Below are 27,598 nucleotides of genomic sequence, written 5' to 3'. Positions count from 1 at the left end.
TTTCCTTTGTCTTGCCATTTCTGTCTTTAAGCATCAAATACTTTGTAGCCTCTAGCCAAATGCTTACTGTCTGTCTGTCTCTCTATATATACATATACATGTGTGTGTGTGTGTGTATATATATATATATATATATATATATATATATAGTCTATATATAAATATACATATATTTAGGTTTTACCAAATACAAAAGTGGCCATGAAATGATTAAGTGGTTTATAAACAAAATGTTGGCTACTGTATGTAGGCAAGAATTTTGATACTGCAACACCAGAGTAAGTATAAATCGGTGGTTCTCAAGGTGTGTGCCCCAAACCAGGGGCATCAACAGCATTTGGAAATTTGTTAGAAATACAAAATTCTTGGTTCCACCCCAGGTCTACTGACTCAGTAACTCTGTGGGTGGAGCCCAGAAATGTGTGTTTTAATTACTCCTCCAGGTGATTCTGATGTTCACTCAAGTTTGAGAACCCCTGGCATAGAACAGTGGTTTGCTGAGAGGTGGAGGAAGCCTTTCTCAAGCAGGACTCCAGGCTCAAAATTCAAGATTGCTCTAAATACCCTCCCAACCATACTGTACACTCCCACTGCCACAGAACAGAGATGAGGAATCCAGTCAAAGCAAGTATATTTGGTATATTTTACAGAGTCTGCCAATTCCAGCTCTGAGTTATGCAGTACTAACTGGAATATCTAGAAGTATAAAAATACAGTTGATCACTCCGTTTAAAATCTGACTCAGATTGCAGAAAAAGACAGATAAAGACATCAATTTTCTGTAGTATCTCAGCCTTGAAATAAGAAATTGCAATTTATCATGGACCCCAAAGTTATAAAGAGACACAGAAGCAACAGAGGATAATGAAGAACCAAGCAGGAGAAAAAATGGGGGAGGAGGATGATCTCTTATAATTTCCATAACCACTCTGAACACAAGGCTTTTTCCCTTTCTTTTTATTGGGATATGACTTACATACAGTAAAATTCATCATTTTGACAAAATATAGTCATGCAACCTCTAACACAAACAAGATATAGAACATTTCCACCACACCAAAATATTCCCTCATTCCCCTTTTGTAGTCAATCCCTTTTCCTTACTCCCAGTTGCCTGGCAACCACTTACCTGGTTTGTGTCCCTATAGTTTTGTTTTTTCCAGAATGTCATTAGAAATGGAATCATACTGTATACAGCTTTCAGTGTCTGGTTCCTTTAATTTAGCATAAATATTATGATATTCAACTATGTTATTGCATGTATCAGTAGTCCATTCCTTTTTATCATATAGATATACCACAATTTGTTTATCCATTCATCAGTTGATGAATATCTGGGTTGTTTCCAGGTTTTGATGATTATGAATAGAGCTGCTATACACATTCACATGTAAGTATTTGTGTAAGTATATATTTTCATTTCTCTTGGGAAAATAACTAGGGGTAGAATTGCTGGGTCTTATGATAAGTGCATGTTTAAATTTTTAAAAACTGCTTTCCAAAGTGGCTATACCATTTGGGACTCCTTCAGCAAAGTGTAACAGCTCTAATTGCTCCAAATCCTTCAAACACTTCATATTGTCAATCTTTTTGACTTTAGCCATTCCCAAAAGTGTTTTCACATAAAGAAACTGAGAAGCAAAGTAGCTAAGTAACTTGCAAAACATCATTCAACAAGTATCAGTTCTAGGACTCACACCCACACACCTAGGTCTGACTCCAAAGCCCATGTTTATTTCAATCATACCATTAGAAATTACTAACAGGACCAGTACATGGTTTCCTGTAACATCTGGCTCGTGGCTCCAGCAATAACTCATTAAAGAAGAATTAGTGGTTGTTCCAGAACTGTATTGGGTTTAAACCTACATATCTATGTCTAGACACAGAATTACATGTTTTGTATTATTTAACAGCTTACTTCATTCATTTAGGTGTGATAGGTACTTTTCAACCCACGTTTTTCTTGTCTTTCAAAGTCCTAAGCTTCATAAGAAATCTACCAAATACTGTTAAAGAAAGGTATCTGGCGACTCCAACTAAAACTTCCAATCAAATTTAGGTACGGCAGCTTATTGGAAAGAACAGAGCCAGATGTAGCTTATACTTTTTTTTTTTTTAAGATGGTCTATAGCCCGTAATCTCATTTCTTGGTATTAACATACTGGTGATTCCATAATCTCATTTCTTGGTATTAACATATTGGTGATTTCATGTTATCAAGTTACCTACGTTAAAGAGTTGCCTTCACGTGCTACATACATGGTGATATTTGTAACCATGACTTGACAGGGAACCAGGTGGAACAAATGAACCACCCAAACAAAAACAATAGAAAGATCAGTGAGGACAGTTAACATACGAGTGAGCAAGAGTCTAAGATTAGATCTGAACACTGAAAAAGAAGCCAGGAAAATTTTCTAGGGAAGAAGAGGACTGACCCACAATGAGACAGTATTTTCTGACCTTAGGTATAAAAGGTGTGGCTATATCTATAAGGCAGTCCAACATCCCTATATTGCTCAAGAAGTTAAAAATTAGAGATCTTTTCCCAAGTTTACTCAAAGGTCAGAAAAATAACCCTCCATTCATCAATGGAATATCTCTGTGAGATGGCAGAGTGACATGGTTAAGTGCATAAGCTTTAGAAGAAGATAGATCTAGGTTCCAATCCCATCTCTGTCATATTCTAGCTGTGTTATTTTTGATCAGTTACTTAAAACCTCTAAGCTTTAAAACAGGGATGAGAATAGTACCTGTACCCCAGAAGGCCTTTGTGACTATTAAATGAAATCGTGCATAGTGAACTTGTATTAAGATATTTCTGAAAATATTAAAAATCAAAAACTTGAATGCTCTTTAAATCTTCTTGTCCAAAATACGGTATGATTTTAGGCATAAATTAAAGACTCCTTTTCAAAAATATTAACACTTAATAACATTTCATCCATTCATTTATTGAAAAGTATTTTAATTGTATGAAATATGCAGAAGAATCTAAATAGACACTAAACTTCTTCTATTGATTGATTTTTTGGGAAAGATTTCATAATTTAAATATTTGGCACTCATCACATCATGTGCTTTCTTTAACTTATTGCTATTATTCAACTTTGTGTATATTCATTACTATATTAATGCTGGCCAATTCACATTGAAATAGACATAGAAATTACAATGGTGGGGGAAAGGGGATATGGAGAGAGAGAGAGGTCTATTTATAGTTCATGCATAATTCTGACAGAAAGATATCAAAATATATCAAGGTTTTAAAACAGAAATCTACCCCAGGCTTTCAGAACTTCTGAGGTCATTATTTTTAAAGGGCCCACTTACATTGATTGGCATGATCAAAGGAAAGAAAATCTTACATTTAATGAAAGTATCAGAGGATTCATTGAACCCTAAGTCCATGAGAAAGCAAGATTCTCCCCTCTCTAGCTCTCCAGGGCAAAACAAAGTGAGGAAAATTATAAATGTGCCTATTTTACGAGGAAATGATGTTCTGCTCCCTCACACATTAATGTAAAGGAAAATCCTTCACAGATTCCAAAAACTTCAACCTTTTATCCGTAAGTTGGATATCAGACTCTGAATTATTTAATTACAGTTCATGTAAATATAACTTAAAATCAGATTAGTGGACGGATGAGTTCAGTATACTATACGCAATACAGACATAACAGGAAGTAGTGACTGCAAGCACATTTATAATTAGACTGTCCAGATTCACGTCTTTCTTTCAAAAGGCTTAAAGCTAAATTTAGGAAGTTCTATCCTGAGTCCCATAAGCAGTAAAGGCAATTGGTCTCATGTGCCGAAGTCCAATATTAGTCATGTCATCACTGTTTGTACAGTGCTAAAGGCTAGTATAGAGGGTTATGTGTTCTGTACAAAGAATTTTATTTCTCTCTAATGGTGTTCTATTCCCATGTGTAATCTCATACTACAACCCAAATCACTGGAACATCAAATAAAATGAAGACTAGTCCAGAGTTTCTTGGGGGAATTGAGAAAATTGGTAAAATTATAAGACACGAAACAACTAATTCAAAGGGCTGAGGAGACTTTAAAGATGATTGCAAATGGTGTTTACATATTTTAATACCAGGGAAACATCTCATTTTAATACCAATGTTGCCAATGTAATGTTTTCAGTGAAATTAAAACCAAACCTTAGTTATAGGTCCTTATGGAAAGAAAAAGGGTGCTGGGTGATTAAAACCAATGCACAGCCCAATGCAAACAGTATCATACCTTCAGTCCACAGATCAGTATCTCCAAACAGTAGCCAAGAAAAACCTAGTATTTTCAGCCTTTTTAAAGGATAATTTGTTCAGCCAAATCAACTTCATAGATAATTCCACTATCAATAACATACATCCGTGAAAAAGTTAAATGTTAACAACAAAAACAACATGGATTTGTATATGCTATGACTGCCTTGGTCTTAACCAGATAAAAAAATATATATCCACTCAGGTTTGTCTACAGGAAAGTAAATACAATACCCTTGGGCATTTCAATGTCCTCCGAAACTATTCATCATGGTAGATTAGTACATGAACTATTTCTGACCAACTTAGAATATCTATTATTTGTAACACTGCCATTTCTAGACATCTGTACAAATCCCTTTGAAGCATGATATTCACTGACCACTTATTTCACCTGATTCACAAAAAGGTTGAATATGTCAATTTTCCAGCTCTCAGTGGTTTTGACTTCAGTATTGAAACAGATTACAATTTCCTTAGAAAACACCAAAGAAGACATTCCATCTTTCCCTATATCCTCTGTTTTTTGCTTAAGAGGGTTTTACCTGGCTGCATTTATTCTCCCCATCAGGTCTCACTGGAAAAATCCTGCTCTGTTTCATGCTACTCACACATTTTTTTAAGAGTTGCTCACAACAAATTGTAAATGCCTGAGTTACATATAAAAATCTCCTGAGGGCAATAGTTTAAGTAAAATTCTCCCTCAAAGGATAAAAGTTCCTTATTTATTAAAATCAATTTCTTAAGCTCTCAAAATTATCAATACTTTGGAGATAGTCGTAATGGCTTAAGTCCAAATCTGTTAAAATGCCCAAAAGGCTACCGAACAAAGAATATTTTCCTCCCCACCCTCCTTTAAAAAGTATTCTTAGAAAAATATAAGAGGTGGTCTTAGCCTAATGTAATGATGAAAACAAAATGTACCAAAAATGTGAATGAAATTAAAAATAGAGTCTTTATAGTAAATAGAGGGGAAGCAGGGAGAAAGAGCATTCCAAATATTCAAGCAAAAGCCAGTCATATTTTAAATTTTCTCCATATGTTTGAAATTGTGAATATAATTATGTTACCATACTTAAGTCATCTTCTTAGTGATATAACCAGTCAAACTTATAATAAAATGTTAACTTCCACAAGAAAAATGTATTGGTTTATTTTCCTAAGCTAAGTAATAAAGTTAAAATTCTATCACGCACTCCACAGGACGTCCAATTTCTTTTAGTAGTGGAATTTTGTTAAAATGAACTTACTCCAGGAAATCACATTCCTAATTTATAAACCCTGGAAATGAAAGAGAGCTGACACCAAGTTTATCTGTTGTGAATAAGGTAAGAAGTTCTTTGAATGCAAGGAGGAAAACAGAGAGGTATCAGCACGTACCGCCACACATTTCCTTTTTTCCTACACCAATCTGCATGTTATACTAACTGGTTCTGGTGGGCAGCAGAGAAGGTCAATGAATGCTCTTTCATGGTAACAGGGGCAAGGAGAGTTGAAAGATAATTGCTATTTGATGACTGAACAACAGAAATGCAACAGTCCTTCTCACCTAACAGGTGCAGTTCCAAAAACATATAATTAAAGACTCATTATAGAGTGTGATAGCTATGTAGACAAAGATCAAAGAAATTTAATATTCCTGAATATTTTTAGCACAGGCTAACTGCAACCAAACCACAAAGAACCATTTCTTTGGGTCCTCATGGTGGATGTCAAAAAATCTCAGCAAGTTCAAATGTTTTATTGTCTCAGAATGTGATCTGTAATGGTAAATTTCTGGTCTTTTCTAGTTTATCTTTATATAATATTTTAAAACCCCCTTCCCCTAAAACTGAGAAAGATACTATGGAAATTATGTGTGTACCTGTATGTACATACGTGCACTCTTAAATATAGTTAAACCTCTTAATACATCCAACTTTAATAAATTTTTTCAAAACATAATCATTGAACAATGAACAGTCAAAATCTTTAATAACCCCACATTAAACAACGTGAGAATTGTTAAGGCTTATCTAACACAAATTAAACCAAAAAACTCACATTTTTCTCTTCCACAGTGATATAAATCATCTAAAGCAATGACAACAAAACAATAATAATAAACTGTATATGACATACAGATAAAACCTTTATAGGATTACAATGCAGTATAAAGTCCCTAAGAAAGAAATATTAGCCTTCTACTATATTCAACCTGCCTTGCACTCACTTTCAGAAAAATCTAGAAACATAGCTACTCCTAAAGTTACATATTTGATAAGTCTTTCAAAACATACGAATGCTTTTTAAAGAAAGCATAATGCTTCAACTGCTTAAGTAACTTTGACCTCCTTCAAAAATGCGAGGACTTTCTTTTCAATTGGAACAGTTAAAAACCGAAACAAACACAACTTAAATTAACAACAAGGTTTTATCTTCATTTATAAACAAACCTCTACGAAAGGACATGCACTCACAAGAGTAGCTTTACTGGTTGTGAAATTGAAGTAAGTTACTCCATATTGGCTCCTTCATTTTACAGATGAAGAAAATAAAGAATTTTATCGACTTGTTTTAGATCACAGAGCTTGTTAATGGCAATGGCAAAACCATGATTGGAATCAATCATTCCTCAGTCCTTACATACCTCCCATTCAACTATATTATCAACAACTAACAAATATATCACCAATTAGTGGTTACAAGTTTTTTGGTTATTTTCCTTTCATGAAGGAATATTGGATGAAAGTTAAAATATATTCAAATATCATCAATGTGTATACTTAGATGTGAAAGCAATACCAGTGAGAGTTTTTTTTTTTAATTATTTATTACGGATTCTATCAAGAAGCAAAGGAAACTTTAGATAATAAACACATCGGGGATATCCAAAAATATACTTTCTTTCTTCTTCCCATATACCAATAAATAAAATACTTAACTTGCTCAGCACAGATGCAGACCCCTGCCATATTGCAATTCCTTATTATAGATTGTAGACATACCAGTGAAGTACAGATCGGTAAACATCCACTTCAAAAAATGTAGCAATTGTTAGTTGATATTTGGTCTGACACAATAATCAAGTATTAGGAAGCATCTGGAAAAAATGGAGCCATTCAACTTTAATTTGGGAATAATAGTTCTTGGTTAGCCTTACTTGCTTCCTTACCCAGCACTAATGAAGTGGTCAGCCATCTTAAGATGGCTTCCGATGGAGTTCAGAACACAATACCCCAAAATATGGCACCCTGGCATAATGAATATCTTAAGCTGAAGGAGTCTGAGAAAAGGACAGAACCAAGAAGGTCACTCTGACCTCATTGCTCCCAAACCCAGCCCCTTCTTCAATGAAATCAGGAGATAAATCTCCCACGTAAAAGTCACCCATCCTGCCTGTATGTACCACAGGAAGGAAACGCATTCTTATCATCCGAGGCAGGGAATTGAGGGTGCAGAAGGCTGTATAAATAAAACTTTGTTAAACTAACCCTTATCGTCCCAGTTACTTCTTCACCATTTACTACCCCTAGTCCAAATCCCTTTGTCTTGTCAATTTCTCACAAATTTGTTGTTTCTTTGTCTAAAAGGTATAAAAGCTTCTGGCTTTGTTCAGTTCTTTGGGTCTTCATCCTCTTGGGAAGGCTCCTATGTATATGTAAAAATTCAGTAAAATTTGTATGCTTTTCTCCTATTAATCTTTGTCAGTTTAATTTTCAGACCCAGCCAAGGACCCTAAGAGGGTCGAGTAAAACTTTTTCCTCCCCTACACTTCCCGTTAACTTTCTTAACTTCTCTATCCCTCTGTGCTTTGCCTTGCTCACTTTGGCTATAACAAACAAACCCAGTGAACAGTGAACTCTTTGCTGGACAATCAGTTCCTCTGTCAATTCCTGTCTGCAAATGGAATGAGGCCTGAACTAGAGTATTGACAATGGAAATGTAAAAACTATGCAAGAGATATTGCAAATAAGAAAATGGGCAAGTGTGATGAACAAGGAGTCTCAAAGATGACCCCAAATCATACACACAGGGCTCAGAGCCAAATCCCTGAATAGATGGACGAGTGCTCTAAGTCCAGAATCGCGCTTACCTAAGCTCCACAGTATGTGTTCAGCATTGTGCCTGTATCTCCACAGTACTATCTGATAATTCATATTTATCTAGCATCCCTCCTATCAATATGTTTCAGAAATTTCCAGCCACATATTTGAAAAATCCATATACATGTATAATTTGTTCTTGCCCCTTGAAATTAACTCCTCTATAGCTGTCTCTTAACTTTTATTACTCCAATTTTCCAAGATCATTTGAAAGAGTTGAGAAATGCATGAAGGTGAATGCTTGCATCAAACTACTGTCATCAGCAAACACATGATTCCAACGTGTAAAATCAGTACTGTCATTTATAAACAATACTAAATAATAGCAGAAACCAAAATTAATGAAAAGCTCACATGATAACACAGCACAGCGTATCCTGCATTCTATTCCTGGGAGAAAGTAATGATGAGGAAATAAACTGACAGAAGTTTTTTTCAAGATACAAAACATGTCATAAGGTCAGAGAATATCCCTAGGGCAATGTCCCATACCACTTACAATTAAAATATTTTGCCATTTTAATTGATGCTTATAATGTTGACCTCAACAACACTACAAAATTCTTAAGCATTTTCTATATCAAAGAAAAATGCTTAATATAGTTTTTACTGCTGGATTCATTTCAGGGTATTCTTATTCTTTGACAAATGCTAATTCACATATGGAAATTTATGATAACTCAATTTTTTAAAATCCATTTAACACTCCAGTTTAGCACTTAGTCTTTAATACTTTTTGATGAATGAATGTTGAATGCACCAATTTAAGAAACGATATCCAGGTAACTCTCTTGGAAGCTGGTATCAAGGGTCGTATGGTACTATAGCCTTGCCCTAAAAAAACCTATAGCAATACTCAGTACTCAGGCAGCATCCTCCAAAATAGAATTAGACCAAATCTGCGTATTTTCAGTAATGCTGGGTGCTGCAGAACAGACCTAACAAATAGGAGTGGGTTGATTCTGAGCGTACGAAGGTTTGAGATTCACATTCATATGGCAGACTACTAAGCTAGCTATCTCACTTGAAGCTGATTTACTTTTTCAAAGTACACTACAATGTTATACTGCCTTCTATGTTCTCCCTTCATGGATTCCATCTCAACAAAAGATTTTCAGGTTTAAACTGCCCGATGTGAGAGGCCATACACCTACAGCTTTACTGACCAGGTGGGAAATCTCCCCAAATTAGCTGCCCATTATCTAACACCAATCAAACAGCTGGGGTCATAGAGCAAACACTGTTATCTAGTGCACACGGATCTTCTTTCAATCGACTACACAGAATACCTGCGCTGCAGGTGCTAGCTGGCATCTTAATTGTGAATTGTCAGCTATCCAGCTCCTATCAAAAGTCCAGCAGAGATGATAGATATTCCAGAGGGAGAGCCTCAGGGACATTACTCAAGTACACCTTGGTAGCAGCTTGGATTACGGGGAAGCTGTATACCAGTACTATTACTCTGGGTCTTTGTAGAAATATCATGACTTTGTGGGTTGTTTTTTTTTTTTTTTTTAAACTCAAGGCCCCATGGAGGAAATGGACATTCACAGAAATCCTCTGTACTTTATGGAAAACTATCAAAGACTCACTCTACTGTGTTGTTCAATACCCCTCGTTTAAAGAAACACAAAATAAAATTCTCTGAGTTTAGAATCAGAAAGAATGTCCTTCCCTGAAAAATAAATGCACTGTCATTCATCAGGTAACAGCTATGTCTGTCAATACTCTGCCTTTTTTTCCCCTTGGCTATGGGGAAAATTGGAACTATTTTATACTCAAATCACTACCTGACATTGTCCTAGACTTTTTGAAAACTACCACGTTCCCACCTTACTTGGAGCATGTATTTTTACCCTCATCTTAATGGTATTGGGATATCTGCATCTCTTATTGAAAGCTGCAATTGCTTTAGTAATAGTCCCATAATAATAAGTATATAAAACTCTAGTATGTGTCCAAGACCTTTAGTTAAATTAATTCATATAAACCAAAATAAAAATATCTCAAACGACACATATTTATAAGCTTTTTCTTCCCAAGGCTAGTTTTGAATATACAGAAAATACAATAAAACGCATATAAGATATTTCTAAATGGAAAGAAGTTCACCTTCTATTTAGAAATCCATTTAATTATTGTACCTAGACTCTGCTGCTAGATTTTATATACCTTTATAATTACATGTCCAGTTACAAGTTTCTAATTATTTTAGACAATTATTATATATACATATTGGTTTTCAAATTTAAAGCACATCATTTAAATGAGAAAATGCATTGCCTTGGCGGAGCTTCCTATATCATATAATAATAAAATAAATACCAACACAGGAGCCATCATTTATTCTACTTTAATGTCTCTAACATTTTCTCCAACTGAAACAATACTTCAGAAACCCGAGTCAGTATTTGCTGTTCCTATGTTTTTCTTTTTGAAAATAATATAGGACACGTAGATCTAGTTTGGTTCTATTATGAGATATAATATTGGATCTGCCTTAAGTTAAAATTCTGTTTTGAAGCTAATATTATATAATTAAAATTCAATGTCACTGAATATTTATGGGACCAACTTAGCTAAATGAGCCAACATGGTTGTTGTTAATACAAATTGTTGGCCAAGATTTTAAAAGAAAGCATACAATTTGACATAACTACTCTGAATTTACTATTTTCTAGTCTATGTAAAACTGTACTAGGGTCTTCTAAAACGATTTATGCATTTGAAAGTTAAAGTGAACAAATTTAAAATACAACCCTGCTTTCGCAATACTGCACATAATGCTGCCTTTTGAGATGTGCTCACAATTTTAAGTCCTCTTCCCATTTCTGCACCATAAAAAATTGTCCTCATTATTCTGCTTTTCATAAGTAGTCCAGTGCAGAATGTTCTTAGAGTACTGATCTGCATCTAACGTTATATTAACTTTCTAAGTAGTGTCAGCTGCTTTGCCAAGCTTTTAATGCATTTAATATAGGCTGTTCAAATAGTTATTAACACCCATAATTCAGAAAGTACTTTCTATTCCTAATTTGTATTACTGTAAGAGTCAGCTATTTTCATTACGATGATTATGTTAAAATGCATATTAATGTGCTAGAAAAATGTTTAAATCTAAAGGGACGTTCGAAAATATCAAGTAAAAACAAATATGCCAGAGGTAATGCAAATAACTACACCTACAGAAACTCTAAAAGATATTTTATCTGTTTTCACCTGCTTGAAAAGATTGGCTGAGGAAGCTATCGTCACAGAAAGGGAATATACACACTACGCCATGAGTTTGGCAGGTAACTAAGATTCCAAGCAAACAGAAAAAAACAGTTTCCTAGTGGGGTAATATACCCTTCAAGCTATAAGGCAATTTCAGCAACAACTCTGAAAGAATTCTACACCATCACAACTCTCATACTATTCTTCAAACCAGTATTTCTTGTTTTTGTCATGTGTTGAGAAAGCTTAGTGACAATGATTTATTGCTACACATTTCTTTGGATCTTCATAAAATGTATTGCCAAATACCTATGCATCCTGTAATGGGTTGGCTGGGAATAAAATTGTCCAAACTCATTGGTCATTTCTCAGCAGGCACTGCTTCCTTTCATAACTTTAGTAGAGGAATATAAACAAAAATCTGTAAATAACATAGTTCTCATCCTGAAACACACAGACCATGGTATATGCAAAGTCTAATACGATTTGTGGTCCAGACTGGGATTTACTTTATAGCCAAAACTCATGGATTTTTAGGGTGTTAAATAGAGTTGTAAACATTCAATTTCATTAATTCACCATGCAACCATAAAAAGACCATCGTGGAAAGAATGCTACGTTGTCTGTAGCTGATGAATATGGTTCAAATCAAACCAATAGGTTTCACTCTTGTGTGGAGGAAGTTTGCTTCATTCTTTTTCTCCAATTACATCTTAAAATGCATGGCCACAAAATAGAGCCCGATTAATGCAAATTCATTCTCATGGCTGGAGGAGCATAGATTTTTACTGATGGTGGGTCAACATCTACATCAAATCACACATTATTGTATATAAATTACACCGTACCTGCCATCATGAAACAAATAAGAGGGCAAGAGGTTCCCTTCCCCAGAGGAGTCTAAAATCGAAGTGAGAAAAGCAGACATACATGCATGAAACTATTACACAGCATAAGCAGGTGCAGGTGAATGTGTACAGTACAAAATAAATGTTGAAGGAATGTATAGTAATGGAGTGATTTGGGATATGGCCAGTTAATGATGGCTTATAAAAGGAATTTTTAAATATTTGCCATTAGCAGAAAATAATATAAAAAAATTACTTTCTTAGAGCCTTTATCATCTAAGTGATTAAATACTATATGAATTTGAAAATCATGACTGTTTAATGTTCTGAAATGACTGTGCTTTGAAAATGTTTAGCAAAGCTATTAGTGTGTGTATGAGTGTCTATATATTTATTATTTTACTAGGGGCTGAACAAAAAGAAATCAGTTAAAACTGTGGTACAGAAGCAAATCAGCCATGAAGAGGGCAAATGCCCAGATTCCAATGAATATCAGCTTTGGAAAATAGTTATGTAACAGAGACACAGAAACTGCTTCCTTCAATATTTTAAAGGAAACTAAATACCTTTAAAAAAAAATAAAATAAAACTAAATACCTGTCCAGAGTTGGTTAAATATATTTACAAATACAAGAAAATAATAGAATGCTAGGAAATCTTTTAGTCTTAATAGAGGAACATTTTTCTCACTCTTCAAAATCATTTCTTAACAATAATCTAGTTCTTATAGCAAAAGTAAGAGGATTGGAACTAAGCAAAAGAGAACACAGAACATAGAAATTTAGAGCTGGAAGGCTCCAATCTCATTTACATATGGAAAAACTGAGGCCCAAAGAGTTCACTGACTGGACTAAGGTCATAGAGGGTGAGAAATCAAGGCCTGGAAATCAGATATCATGACTGGCATTCTAGTGGTACTCTATCATATAACATGCTCTCTCTCATAATTTAGTATCCAGAAAAATTTTATTTATAAAGAGAACAAGGTTAACAAAATTTAATTTCATTAATGATAGTTCTACATAAGGAAGAATAATATTAAATGATTACTGCTGAATTTCAAGGATTCTTTTACTGTTATATAACAAATAAGACATGATGCATTCAAGGTGATTTTTCCCTCTACACGCTATTTTTTCTTTGTTTTCTGTATAATTTACTTATTATTATACAAATTATTCTCTTTCTTGGGTTTATTCTTACATTGATTTCCTCCTTTTCTTAGGGCAACACTCTCCAGAGACACTTTCTGAGATGGACAAATTCTGGACATCACCTTGCCTCCCTTTCCCTTCCCAAGGACACGACTGACTCGATTAGGGACAGTCACCTAACCAGAGGTGTGGCCAGCATGTAGATGGGCCTGTAGGCTGAGGTGGCCTGGCATGAAAAGCTTTGCCAGAGCAGAAACAAGTGGGGACCAGCATCTCCCCATTAAGAATTCTAAATGAGGAATACAGCGAAGGCCAGGCAGTTAATATCAGGAAAAGAAGCAGACTCATATAGAGTCCATGTTCACAATGAACAAATCAGGGAGAGGCACCATGAATTTCTGCTGCTGAGTTGAAGACTCATGACAAAAATAATCAGGCTCTAGGACTACCTTGGGATGTCAAGTGACCTTCCATATCGGCCTCCACGAAGCACAGCTACACGGCTGTCTCTAGAATTGCTGTGAAATTTCTAGCTCCTTCACTGCAACATGTTACATGGTCTCCCTGCTTCTACCCAGAGTTATCCTTTAAAAACCTAGGTCAGGTCAGGCCATTACTCTCCTCAAAACCCTCTTACAGCTTCCCAGCTCACTCAGAGTAAAAGCCAAAGTCCTACCAATGGCTCACAATTCTCTGCCTCCAGCCACACTGGCCTCTTTGACATTCCTGGAACAGGCCAAGCATTTGCTGCTGCTGCTGCTGCTGCTTCCTGTTTCTAACAATGTTCTTCCTCCAGTGGACAACACAGCTCACTCCCACACTTCCTTTAGATCTCTGCTCACATGTCACTAAAGTCAGGGAGGCCTTCACTGACAATGTGATATGAAATAGCAACATTCCCTCCCCAGGACAGATCACAACCTGACATTTTATGTACATATGTGTGTGTGTGTGTGTGTGTGTGTGTGTGTGTGTGTGTATGTATATATATATATATATATACACATACACATATATATATATATGTATATAAATATATATATTTTTTAATTGTCTGACTTCTCTTACTAGAATGTAAGCTCCATATGCAAGCCCCATATGGACAAGGGGAATTTGTTATTCCTTTCTGGGATATCCATCTGCTATATAAAAACAAACTACATAATATTAAGTGCTATTCATTGAACTGCTCCAACCTAAGGTATTACCCAAAAAAAAAAAAAAAAAAATAGTAACTCTCAATAGTAAAATTAAAAAGCTTTCTTGATTTATCATATAATGGTAAATAGGAATAATATCATATGGATGGCATTTGAATTACTAGAGGTATCATCCATAATGTATAGAGCAAAGGAGTCCCAAATTTCACTACAAAGAGCCACGAGGCCATAAGAAGAAGACTTTTCAATGCAATGATACATATTCTTAAGATAGTACACTTCAAAAAATAAATGCATTGGTTTATAGAAGATGTAGACTTTCAGATGATTTTTTAATCAGTGAAAATGCAGGCTCAAAGGATGTTATAGTGTCATTAAACATTAATGAGTTATATGGCTAAGTTCTCTACAACTATAATAAAAATAAATTTTGTTTCTTAAACTGGTAATGAATACAGAGGTGTTTTTATATTCTCCTCTATACTTGTTGCTGAAATACTTCATAGCGTTTTTTTAAAAATTCAAGTCAGGCAAATTTTAATGAAAGAAATAAAGTCAAAATATTTAGTATGTGACAAGAATGAAAGGAGGATATTTTAAAAGACTTTCCTTATTGTGAGGTAATACAAAGAAGTGGATAAGGACCCAGGATTGGAACCTTAGCTCTGACACTTACTAGCCATGTAACATTAAAATGGAGCAAATTACTTAACCTTTCTGAGCCTCAAGTTCTTCATCTATAAAATGAGAACAATATTAATACTAATCATAATGATTCCCTGGTTGTATGTGTGTATTTCAAGTTCTTAGAACATTTCCTGGGGGATAAAAAATGGTATATATGTTAAGTGTTCCTTGTTATTATTTTTTTAATGTTTTAAAGATGCCTGTAGGGCATCTGGGAAGACATTTGGAGATGGGGTCTGAACTTCAAGAGAAAGGTCTGAGCTGGAAATATAAATCGAGGCACAGGGACCTCGATTATAAATCACAGGGACACACACACATACACATTCTCTCTCTCTCTTAGAACAGTGCCTAGCAGATAATAAGTACTATATAAATGTTAAAATATTAACTATTATTATTTTAATAAGCATTTCAGAAGTCAATTAAATTTAAGCTTATTAAAATGAAAGTTAACTCCTATTGCATATAGTAGGTGCTCACTAACGGTTTAATGACTTTAAAGAATTCTCAGTGGTTACCTTTTTTCATTCATCATTATAAGTGAATGGAAATTGTAAAAATACAATTTAAAATTTACTCAAAATATAAATCTAAATTTAGTAGGTAAAATAAAACAAGTACTAACAATTGTGATGACAGTATTAGATTTGACTTGAAAAATTTTCAAATTTATTTATCCCGTTCATTTAGAATCAACTCCAATATAAATGCATACATTTCTTATGCCTATGAGCCATAGAAAAACAACCCCCAGTGCTTATAATTATCAATTATCAGGTTCCTCAGAGTTAAATGTCCCTGCTGAAAATAGTCAATAGCATTTCCACAGGGTTTCTATCTTATCCTCAAAGATTTGGCTCACATACAGGGCAGAACTGGAGAGGAAGGGGAGTACTGGCCAAGTTTATTCACCGTCTAAACAAAATTGAAAAAGACGTCTGCGTACCAAGTGGATGGTTTAAAATGAATTTGAAAAATCTGCTACCCCTAACATGCACTAAATATGCATGTACGGCAATCTAGCAATTGTTTCTGCCTCAAAATGTTTGATTTTCATTCACATTATAGCTAGACCTACTTAGTATTCTTCCATTGCAGTTCCTTACCTGCAGCAGAAACCCAGTAAAACACAAGAAGAATGGGGGGGGGGGGGTGCTAGGGTAATTAACAAAGCTAAAAAGTACCCCAAGGCACAAAGATAGAGGACAGTCCCCCTCAAAGGATGGGGCAGGAAGTGGGGGTGGTCCCTGGCCTTAAATTCGGGTATACATATAGGCATCAGTTCCCAGGCACAAAGGCAGCCAAAAAAAGCTTTTTTGGCTCTAGGAATATTCCTAGAGTGAGGGGAAAGGTGACTACCCAGCCAACCGCCAATTGAATCAACTTGACAATTAGGAAAGTGACCTACGAAGTCATAAATATCAGATTTTAATCTCAGGCTTCCAGCATTTGTATAAGTGATACCACAAAAGATTATTCTGTCTCTTAGACTATTTCTTTCCGCACTGACATCTTGAGGAAGAAATATGACCCTCGTCTGTCTCTCCTTCAGTATGATTTTCCCCAGGGCAGGCAACCTTTTCGACAAAGGGTAGTTCATAATTTCTTATGTTTATGAAGACTAGAATTTGGAAAGATGTCTGATAATTTAAATAACAAACACGTTTATAGTATGTTAACCATCTGTGGTTTTCAAAAGAGTGTCATTTATGACTTCCTTGCTTTTGAAGGGAAGAAAAGTTAAATTTATGCCTCAGGAAGCTTAAGCAAGAACTGTTGATAAGTTTTCCTAGGAACTGGCAAAAAGAGGCCACATTCTAACAGTATGGATTGTTGGCTTTTAAGAGATTTTCTGTTTTTGCACCTTCTTTTTGTGATTGAGACAAGTAATGCTTTTCTATCTGAATGTATGTATTTTTTCTTTCCACTAATGTAACAAAGCTAGTAACTTGAAAGATACCATCTTCAGTGTATGTACAACTGAGTGCTTAGTGTGTTCAATTATTTAAAAGCCTCACATAAGTCATATAACCTATACTAAAATGTTTTACTACAAATAGGATGTATGTTATTGATATCATATAGAGAAGAGAAAAAATTATTCTGGATAATTACAATATTAATATTCAAAAACAAACTATAGGCTTTTCAAATGAATTTAGAAAAAAATCACACATAAAACAGAGCATTTAGTACTATAATACATCAGAACATGAAACTTACATAAAGTCTGGTATCTGTGTACTATGCAACTACAAGAGATTGTAATTTAATCCAAATATCTCCACATTGTATTTGAAACAATCATTAATCATATTTTAAGAAAAAAAGTCAAAGCTGACCCTCCTATTTAAACATAGTATAATCTTATCTTTTAAAAAACATAAACCTACAGTGTAAGAGCAAATCACTAAATGAACATTTGAACTGAGTGCCTGAATTCATAAACTGCTATCTTTAGCACATCTGAATTAATCAACTACTATATTTAGCAAGAGATACTAATATAATATGCTAAATCCAAACATAGAAAATAAGTCTAATGTAAAAACAACAGAATTTTTTTTGTCTCTTACCTGGCTCCTTGACTGCATCTACTTTCTCCTAATATGTAGGTATTTCAGAAGAAGAAGCTCCCATGCAACTAATAATTTTCAACTTTTTCTATACCTTTTCTCCCCCAAAATCATCCGTCCAAGAGTGTTTTCATTTGCTTGCTGGTAAACTCTACAAAAAGGCCAATTTATCCATCACCATCTCCCTCTGAGCTTCAAATATAGTTAGAAAAATAGAAAAGTTCAAAGCAGTTGGAAAAGCAGTGAAGTTCCAAAAGGATGCCAGTCCCAATCTTTTGTTTAAAGAAATCTACTTCCTAAAAGTCAAACAGTCAAACTTAGTCACAACTGGAGGCAGGGTCTTCAGGAAATGAAAAAAGTTTTCGCTGCTTCAATCAGCAGATTTAAAATGCTCCCCATCCACAGTGGGGTAGATGTGGCCCTCGACGGTGAGATACTCAACGGCTTGATTGATGGTCCCGATGCTCAGGTTGCTAAGCTCGGTCTGGAGCTCACGAACGCTCTTGCCTTCCTGTCGAGGACACTCGTGAATCAAACGCAGCACCTCCTTCCGGATGAAGTCGGGGTGGTACTCGCTGTGCCTCTGGGCCTCATCCATTTCTGAGGGAACAACAGGAACACTTTGCCCAGAGGCCGCTTTATCCAGCATAATGTGCGCGTTAACCGTTTCTAGAATATGTGTGGTGAACTCGTTCATGTCTTCCAGGACACGGATTTTCAACACCTCAAGGCTCTTCACCTCCGCAGAACATTTGAGGATACCTAACACTTTGGCGTATACTCCCACTGGAAGGAGAGTTATCCCCTGCTTTGCTCTATCTCTGCCGACCCACTGGCGGACCTTGATAGGCTTGGTGGTCATATCATCAATCTTGTAAAGAACGTAATTTGCAGCCATCTCTGCCTGCCTGATTATCCCCACGATAGAGACTTGGGAAACCTCGATTCCCCTAATCGTGAAGACATTATCAATCACAGTGGAGGTGAGCAGCTGGTTTACACAGCAAGGTATAATATCCTGGATTCGGGACCTGTATCGTATGGACTTAAAAGCAGGAGCTACCCTGCCCTGAGACGGTGGGTCATTGCTTCCGACGGCTCCGCCTGCAGCACAGATGCCGCCACAGCTCCTAAACCCATTCTTACTCATTTTAAGGGCAGCTCCGGCAGACAAGGAGGTGGGGTTTGGCTCCTGTCAGCAAGTTCCACGAGTTCCACAGGCAGGCTACAACGGCTATAACGGCTACAACGGAATGCTGGGATTGTGACGACACAAGCAGCCCCACGCAACTGTGGAGCCAATCACCTGCCAGGATGCAGCTGTCTCTAACCAATCAAGACCTGCCAGCTTCTCACTTCGCCCCACAATTCTTTGGAGTTGTCAGGTAGCTGCTCCCCTACATCTTAAAGGACCCACGTGTAATTTCAAACCTTTCCCGCTATCTTTATAAAAATGCATTTTTACTAGGTTCCCCCCACCCCTGCTTCATTCCTAAATGTAACGACTTCTGTAGTCACTTCTAAAAGACTCATTTATTCAACTCACTCAACCACTCAACAGCAATTTTCAGAGCAATAAGTTCAGTATAGTTTGTGTGTGGAGGCGGCAGAGGCGGCAGCGGGGGAGGGGGGGACGGGGGACGACCCACCGCGTTTACTGTCCACCAAGAACTCACTTCCTTTTTCAAATCATTAAAACCAGAAGCATTCTGGAAAAAATGGCAAGACAGCCACCTCTGAATAATTATCGTATTCAAACGCAAGTCATATCTTACCATTACTTTTTTAAATTTTTTATTGTAGAATTACGCTTTTCCAGTTATTCTGCCAAATGCATTATCGGTAAAAATAAATAGTATAATATATTTCAATTTATACATAAATTCAAATGAAACAACTGAGCTCTAAATTATTTTCAAGGCTCTGTGGATAGGTCAGGGAAGTACAAATCCCATCATATATTAGGAAAAACAAGAATAAAATCAAAATATGGTTTCTATATACTCTTATCCAGTAATTTCTGAACTTAATATTTTAGTAATTGTGTAAGTAGATCCCAGAATATTTTCATATTACACTGAAAATCTGTTTTTCCCTATAAAAACATTTTATTTGGGGTGTAATTAACTGAAAGGCTTTTTATAGTTAATAAAAGAACATCAGTTATTAGAATCCACCATTGGCAAGAACTTCTTCCTTAAAAATCCTTTGTACCTAGGTAATAGCCTAAATGTGTAGATTTTTGAGGAGTTTATTAATATTTTCTTATTTACTTTATTGGTTAAAATAAACTAATTTTGCTATCCCAAATTATAGAAATGTGTGAATGACATATCTAAAACTTGTAGAATACAAAACTATATTTACTTCTCAAGTTAAAAAGGAAAAATATCATAGAGCCAATGTACTTAATTTATTTTATAAATAAATATATAATAATTGTTATCCGAGTACAGATTTTCATATAAATGTGGATGTTTAACTTCTGGACCCATATTTTACATAATCAAAGAGGACTTAACCATCTGACTAATATTTGTATTCTTAAAATTGCATGTTATTAGAGATCAGATTAGCTACACATTTTTAAATGTTTACAAACTCGTAATTAGACATTGTTGTTTTATTAACTAACATCAGACTTCTGGTCAGGAAAACTTGAGGTTAAAATGACGTAAGTGATTATATTCCCAACAATGATATACAGTACAAATTGTATGAATCATACCAAAACAGTAAAAAAGCACCTACCTGACAGGATTGCTGGTTAAAGAAACCCTCAGAGATTCTAGGCAATTAAGAAGTTTCTCATCTGAAATACCAGATCGTAATTCATGAACATATTCTTGTGAAGACAGAGTGCATTCATGTTTGCTGTTTTTCAGCCCTCCCTATTAAAAAAAAAAAAAAAAGATATTATTTTAGACAAACAACAGGTTTTTTTTTTAACTTTTAAAATACAATAATGCATAGAATATGTAAATATTTTACCGTATAAAAATGTGTACAGAGTGCCAGGCGCTTAAAAACTTTTGGTCATAAAACTCACATGGTGGGGCTTCCCTGGTGGCTCAGTGGTTGAGAATCTGCCTGCCAATGCAGGGGACACGGGTTCGTGCCCCAGTCTGGGAAGGTCCCACATGCCGCGGAGCAACTGGGCCCGTGAGCCACAATTGCTGAGCCTGCGCATCTGGAGCCTGTGCTCCGCAACAAGAGAGGCCGCGATAGTGAGAGGCCCGTGCACCGCGATGAAGAGTGGCCCCCGCTTGCCACAACTGGAGAAAGCCCTCGCACAGAAACGAAGACCCAACACAGCCATAAATCAGTCAATCAATCAATCAATCAATCTCTGGGGCTAAAAAAAAAAAAAACTCACATGGTAAAAAATAAAAATTAAAAATTAAAAAAAAACTCACATGGTAAAATCATGTTGTATATATCTCAACACTCTCCTCAGCCTCATTTAAAGGAAAATTACACTGATGGCACTCATAACCTGAACAGAATATGGACTTCAGTGGCATAAAGTATCACTGACAGGGATGCTTAAATTTACAATCCAGGCATTAGGATTAACATTAAGTGGTCCTCCTTAACCCACAGGATGAACATTTAGAAGTCATCTTATTAATTCTCCTAGTTATTTATATTCTATTCTACAAAATACAGTGAACAAAATTTAATGCAAAACATCATACATAACCCAAATCTACTTAAATATGTCAGAATATCACCCTATCTGAAAACCAAGTGAAAATGTTTATTAAAATGCAAAACAATATAGTCTCCAATTAGCATGTTAGTTAACAAATTAGTGTAAAGCATTCACCAATTCCTAACTATTCCTTCGTAACTATGTTAATCCCATGCTGTAGTAATCTTAAAAAGCCATTAAATGCATTTATCTGATAGCGACTAGTTTTTAGCTTAATTTCCAGGATTCATGGGGTTATTTCTAGAACTCATTATCTCATCACAGCTCCTTAGCTTCTTCACCTTGCCATAACTATGTAAGTAGTTTGGGAAAAGGCTGGGAGGAAAACATCATCAACACATTCATTGTACTAATAACTCAGTTTCACATTCCAGATCTACATAATCATAACTGCCCCCTTCCTGTATTACAAATGTATCCCCCTGAATTAAAACCCTAGCTTGAGTCCCATTTTGTAAGTTCATATGAATTACACTCAGTTTCTGCTAAGTATCTAAGCTAGAAGAAGGAAAGCAATGTTTTTCCAATTTGATAGAAGTTATATCATTAGAGGATATAGAGTTTAAGAAAAAAAAAACAAAATGTTAATAATGAGAAATAGATTCCCTAGGGTTTCATACTATTTGGCTTTTTATTGAGAATGCCTCCTGATATAGAAACTGTCAATCATTCTTAATGTCTGAATTTTAAAAAATTCCATTAAACAGTAAATGTTTAAAGTCTGATAAAGTCTTCTGTACAGGAACTCTATTCCCTTATACCACTGTGACACTATCACTACTACAGCACTTAAGACATTGGGGCAGAGGTCATTAAGTGTGTCTCTTTCTCTTCCAGACTGGGAACTCCATGTATGCCAAGTATCTAACACAGTGATGGGGTTTAGTGAGCCTCAACAAAAGTGTGCTGTTATTGAATCTGTCCATAACAATTACAGAATAAGGAATACAACTTCATACTATTCGCTCCCATATATTGTATAATGGCCACGGACTTGATTTTTCTTGCTTTAGTAGGATATACAGTAGATGTTCAGGAAGTCTACTGAATGAATCACCACACAGATGGCACAGTAAGTAATACCATCATCGTGAAATCATTTCCACATTTCTATAACTTATTTACCCATCTCTTAAGGCTACAGATCCACAAGGAATAAAAAGTAAACATTTATAGTATAAAATTTTGCAGATCTGCTGTCACTTTCACTTTCATATGATCCTCAAACTTATTTTCTTAATTAATGGATGACAAGGCCATACTGACTCCCCTAGAGGCTTATATATAGGCTTATTCCTGTAGAATGACCTTTGTATTTGCTGTTTTCTCTGCCTGGAAGACTCTTACCTCTGACCTCTCCATTGCTGGTTCTCATCATTTAAGTCTCAGCCCAACAGTCTTATATAAGTTTATCACGTTTATTTGTTTACTGTGTCCTCCTCATTAAAACATAGGTTCCACAAATCAGGAAACTTGCCTATCTTGTTCACTACTGTATCTCCAGATCTTAACACAGTGCCTGGCACACAGTTAAGTACTCAGTATATATTTCTTGAATGAATGATGGATCTATGAATGGTGAATAACCAAACGGGTGAATGACTGATGAGCTTCAACATGCCAAAGCTTCCAAATTCAGTTTAGTTTCACTTCAGAATATTACAGTCCTGAGACATTCCATTATAATATATTCAGATATGCTTGTATAGAACAGGTAAACTTACACAGTATATGGTATGCTGGGGATGGCTCAAACTGCCACTGGGTATGAATCATGGCCCTTAACCTACCTTCTAGGTAATCTTTGATCAGACGACTGAATGGATCTCTATAAACCTGTTTGCTCATCCGTGACACAGGGGTAATAAACACTGACCCTTCATATTTGTTATGAGGCTTAAGTAAAACAATGCATACCAAGTGCCAAAAACAGGCATTTCATATGTGTTGTCTCATAGACAGAGTGAGGTGCTCAGAAAATGTTAGATCCTTTCTTCTACATGGTTGTGTGTGAGATATTCTTTATGGAACAATTGGGCCAGCCTATCACCTTGGGACTCACCCCTCCTCCAAGCCTTAAAAACTAGTTTAAATTATATAATTGAGGATACTCTACAGTTATAAGGAATGGAAGAAAACAATGTAATGGAGCAAGACAGAAGATATATAACTTTAGAGAACAAATGCCTTTTATCAAGCTTAGAAGGACTTTGGGGTTTTAACATAACTTCATATTTGAAAATTATGAAAACATGATAGCATGGGAAGGCTGGACTGGCCCTAAAAGACCAGCTGTTGTAATGCTCTCATTACATAAATAGAGAATCAAGTTGATTTCCCAAGTTCACGTAATTAGTGAGGTTACAAGAATAAAACACTAACATTCTGGTCCTTGGGTTACTTCTTTTTTTTTTACTATATGTCACCTTTCCTCAATATTGAGTTAAAAATTAAAGCAACAAGTATTTAATTTTGAAATCTCTATTACAAAATGTCAAAGTATCTTCAGCAAAATCAATATGGTACAAAATAATATTAAAGAAATCACCTAAAAACAAAAGTGCAATAGATTAAACTAATTCTCACTATATTTAATAGGGCTGTAATACAAGAATGGCTTATTATTAACATCCTGTTCTGATACTGAACAAAGGAAACAACTAGATAATGGATGGATAATAATGGAAATTTTAATTAGCTGCTCTGTATGAGATTAATGAAAATTACCACTGTGCCCATTTGATCTTTAAAAAATAATGCAGACAAAGTTAGCAATTAGCATACATCATGCTACTCCAAAGCTAGGTGAACAAAGAGCTTTCATAATTTGAAACGATTCCTTCATTTGAAAATCATTAGAATGGAGATACTTGCCAGCGTGACTGTCTTTGTACTATTCTAAAACACTACACAAAGAACCAAAAGAAACTTCGGTCAGTTTAATAATCACAACCACCCTACTCTGATATGAAATGTTAGTATCAAAACCAAACATGCTCGAGATTGGTTCAAGATGGCAGAGTAGAAGGACGTGCTCTCATTCCCTCTTGTGAGAGAACCAGAATCACAAATAACAGCTGAACAATCATCAACAGGAAGACACTGGAACTCACCAAAAAACATACCCCACATCCAAACACAAAGGAGAAGCCACAATGAGACGGTAGAAGGGGAGCAATCACAATAAAATCAAATCCGATAACTGCTTGGTGGGTGCCTCACAAACTGGAGAACACTTATATCGCAGAAGTCCACCCACTGGAGTGAAGGTTCTGAGGCCCACATCAGGCTTCCCAACCTGGGGGTCCAGCAACGGGAGGACGAATTCCTAGAGAATCAGACTTTGAAGGCTAGAGGGATTTGATTGCAGGACATCAACAGGACTGGGGGAAACAGAGACTCCACTCTTGGAGGGCACACACAAAGTAGTGTACGCGTTGCAACCCAGGGGAAGAAGCAGTGACCCCATAGCAGACTGAACCAGACCTACCTGCTAGTGTTGGAGAGCCTCCTGCAGAGGCTGGGGGTGTCTGTGTCTCACCGTGAGGACAAGGACACTGGCAGCAGAAATTCTGGAAAGTACTCCTTGGCATGAGCCCTCCCAGAGTCTGCCATTAGCCCCACCAAAAGAGCCCGGGTAGGCTCCAGTGTTGGGTCACCTCAGGCCAAACAACCAACAGGGAGGGAACCCAGCCCCACCCATCAGCAGACAAGTGGATTAAAGTTTTACTGAGCTCTGCCCACCAGAGCAACAGCCAGCTCTACCCAGCACCAGTCCCTCCCATCAGTAAACTTGTTCAAGACTCTTAGATAGCTTCATCCACCAGAGAGAAGACAGCAGAAGCAAGAAGAACTACAATCTTGCAGCCTGTGGAACAAAAACCACATTCACAGAAAGATAGACAAGATGAAAAGGCAAAGGGCTATGTACCAAATGAAGAAACAAGATAAAACCCCGGAAAAACAACTAAATGAAATGGAGATAGGCAACCTTCCAGAAAAAGAATTCAGAATAATGATAGTGAAGATGATCCAGGACGGCGGAAAAGAATGGAGGCAAAGATCGAGAAGATGCAAGAAATGTTTAACAAAGACCTAGAAGAATTAAAGAACAAACAAACAGAGATGAACAATACAATAACTGAAATGAAAACTACACTAGAAGGAATCAAGAGCAGAATAACTGAGAAAGAATAACAGATAAGTGACCTGGAAGACAGAATGGTGGAATTCACTGCTGTGGAACAGAATAAAGAAAAAAGACTGAAAAGAAATGAATACAGCCTAGGAGACCTCTGGGACAACACTAAACATAACAACATTCGCATTATAGGGGTCCCAGAAGGAGAAGAGAGAGAGAAACGACCCGAGAAAATATTTGAAGAGATTATAGTCAAAAACTTCCCTAACATGGGAAAGGAAATAGCCACCCAAGTCCAGGAAGCACAAAGAGTCCCATAGAGGATAAACCCAAGGAGAAACACACCAAGACACATAGCAATCAAATTGGCAAAAATTAAAGACAAAGAAAAATTATTGAAAGCAGCAAGGGAAAAACGACAAATAACATACAAGGGAATTCCCAGAAGGTAAACAGCTGATTTCTCAGCAGAAACTCTAAAAGCCAGAAGGGAGTGGCATGCCATATTTAAAGTGATGAAAGGGAAGAACCTACAACTAAGATTACTCTACCCGGCAAGGATCTCATTCAGATTCAATGGAGAAATCAAAAGCTTTACAGACAAGCAAAAGCTAAGAGAATTCAGCACCACCAAACCAGCTTTACAACAAATGCTAAAGGAACTTCTCTAAGTGGGAAACACAAGAGAAGAAAAGGACCTAAAAAAAACAAACCCAAAACAATTAAGAAAATGGTAACAGGAACATACATATCAATAATTACCTTAAACGTGAATGGATTAAATGCTCCAACCAAAAGACACAGGTTTGCTGAATGGATACAAAAACAAGACCCATATATATGCTGTCTACAAGAGACCCACTTTAGACCTAGGGACACATACAGACTGAAAGTGAGGGGATGGAAAAAGATATGACACGCAAATGGAAATCAAAAGAAAGCTGGAGTAGCAATACTCATATCAGATTAAATAGACTTTAAAATAAAGAATGTTACAAGAGACAAGGAAGAACACTATATATTAATCAAGGGATCAATCCAAGAAGAAGATATAACAATTATAAATATATATCCTCCCAACATAGGAGCACCTCAATACATAAGGCAACTGTTAATGGCTATAAAAGAGGAAATTGACAGTAACACAACAATAGTGGGGGACTTTAACACCTCACTTACACCAATGGACAGATCATCCAAACAGAAAATTAATAAGGAAACACAAGCTATAAATGACACAATAGACCAGAGAGATTTAATTGATATTTATAGGACATTCCATCCAAAAACAGCAGATTACACTTTCTTCTCAAGTGCGCATGGAACATTTCCCAGGATAGATCACATCTTGGGTCACAAATCAAGCCTCAGTAAATTTAAGAAAATTGAAATCATATCAAGCATCTTTTCTGACCACAACGCTATGAGATTAGAAATCAATTACAGGGGAAAAAAAGGAAAAAACACAACACATGGAGGCTAAACGATATGTTACTAAATAGCCAAGAGATCACTGAAGAAATCAAAGAGGAAATCAAAAAATACCTAGAAACAAATGACAATGAAAACACAATGACCAAAAACCTGTGGGATCCAGCAAAAGCAGTTCTAAGAGGGAAGTTTATAGCAATACAAGCCTACCGCAAGAAACAAGAAAAATCTCAAATAAACAATCTAACTCTACATCTAAAGGAACTAGAGAAAGAAGAACAAACAAAACCCAAAGTTAGTAGAAG

General features: G+C 36.0%; 2 protein-coding genes across 5 annotated transcripts in view; both read right to left on the bottom strand.

The window, feature by feature from the left end:
- Window positions 1-27,598, bottom strand: part of DIAPH2 (diaphanous related formin 2) — an 868,194-nt gene that overhangs the window by 644,535 nt on the left and 196,061 nt on the right. For all 4 annotated transcript variants that reach the window (XM_057538261.1, XM_057538259.1, XM_057538260.1 and 1 more), the window contains one exon: window positions 20,758-20,897. In XM_057538261.1, the coding sequence (XP_057394244.1) occupies window positions 20,758-20,897 (140 nt within the window). The remainder of the gene's footprint in view (window positions 1-20,757; window positions 20,898-27,598) is intronic.
- RPA4 (replication protein A4) lies at window positions 18,377-19,156 on the bottom strand. Its single transcript, XM_007180858.2, has one exon. It carries the CDS (start codon window positions 19,154-19,156, stop codon window positions 18,377-18,379), a length of 780 nt encoding a protein of 259 aa, XP_007180920.2.

Source organism: Balaenoptera acutorostrata, chromosome X (genome assembly GCF_949987535.1).
Source record: "Balaenoptera acutorostrata chromosome X, mBalAcu1.1, whole genome shotgun sequence".
Taxonomy (NCBI): domain Eukaryota; kingdom Metazoa; phylum Chordata; class Mammalia; order Artiodactyla; family Balaenopteridae; genus Balaenoptera; species Balaenoptera acutorostrata.
This window is presented reverse-complemented; position numbering and strand designations above follow the sequence as displayed.

Excerpts from the sequence above, each read along its gene's own strand:
- RPA4 (XM_007180858.2), bottom strand. The coding sequence starts at position 19,156 with ATGAGTAAGAATGGGTTTAGGAGCTGTGGCGGCATCTGTGCTGCAGGC.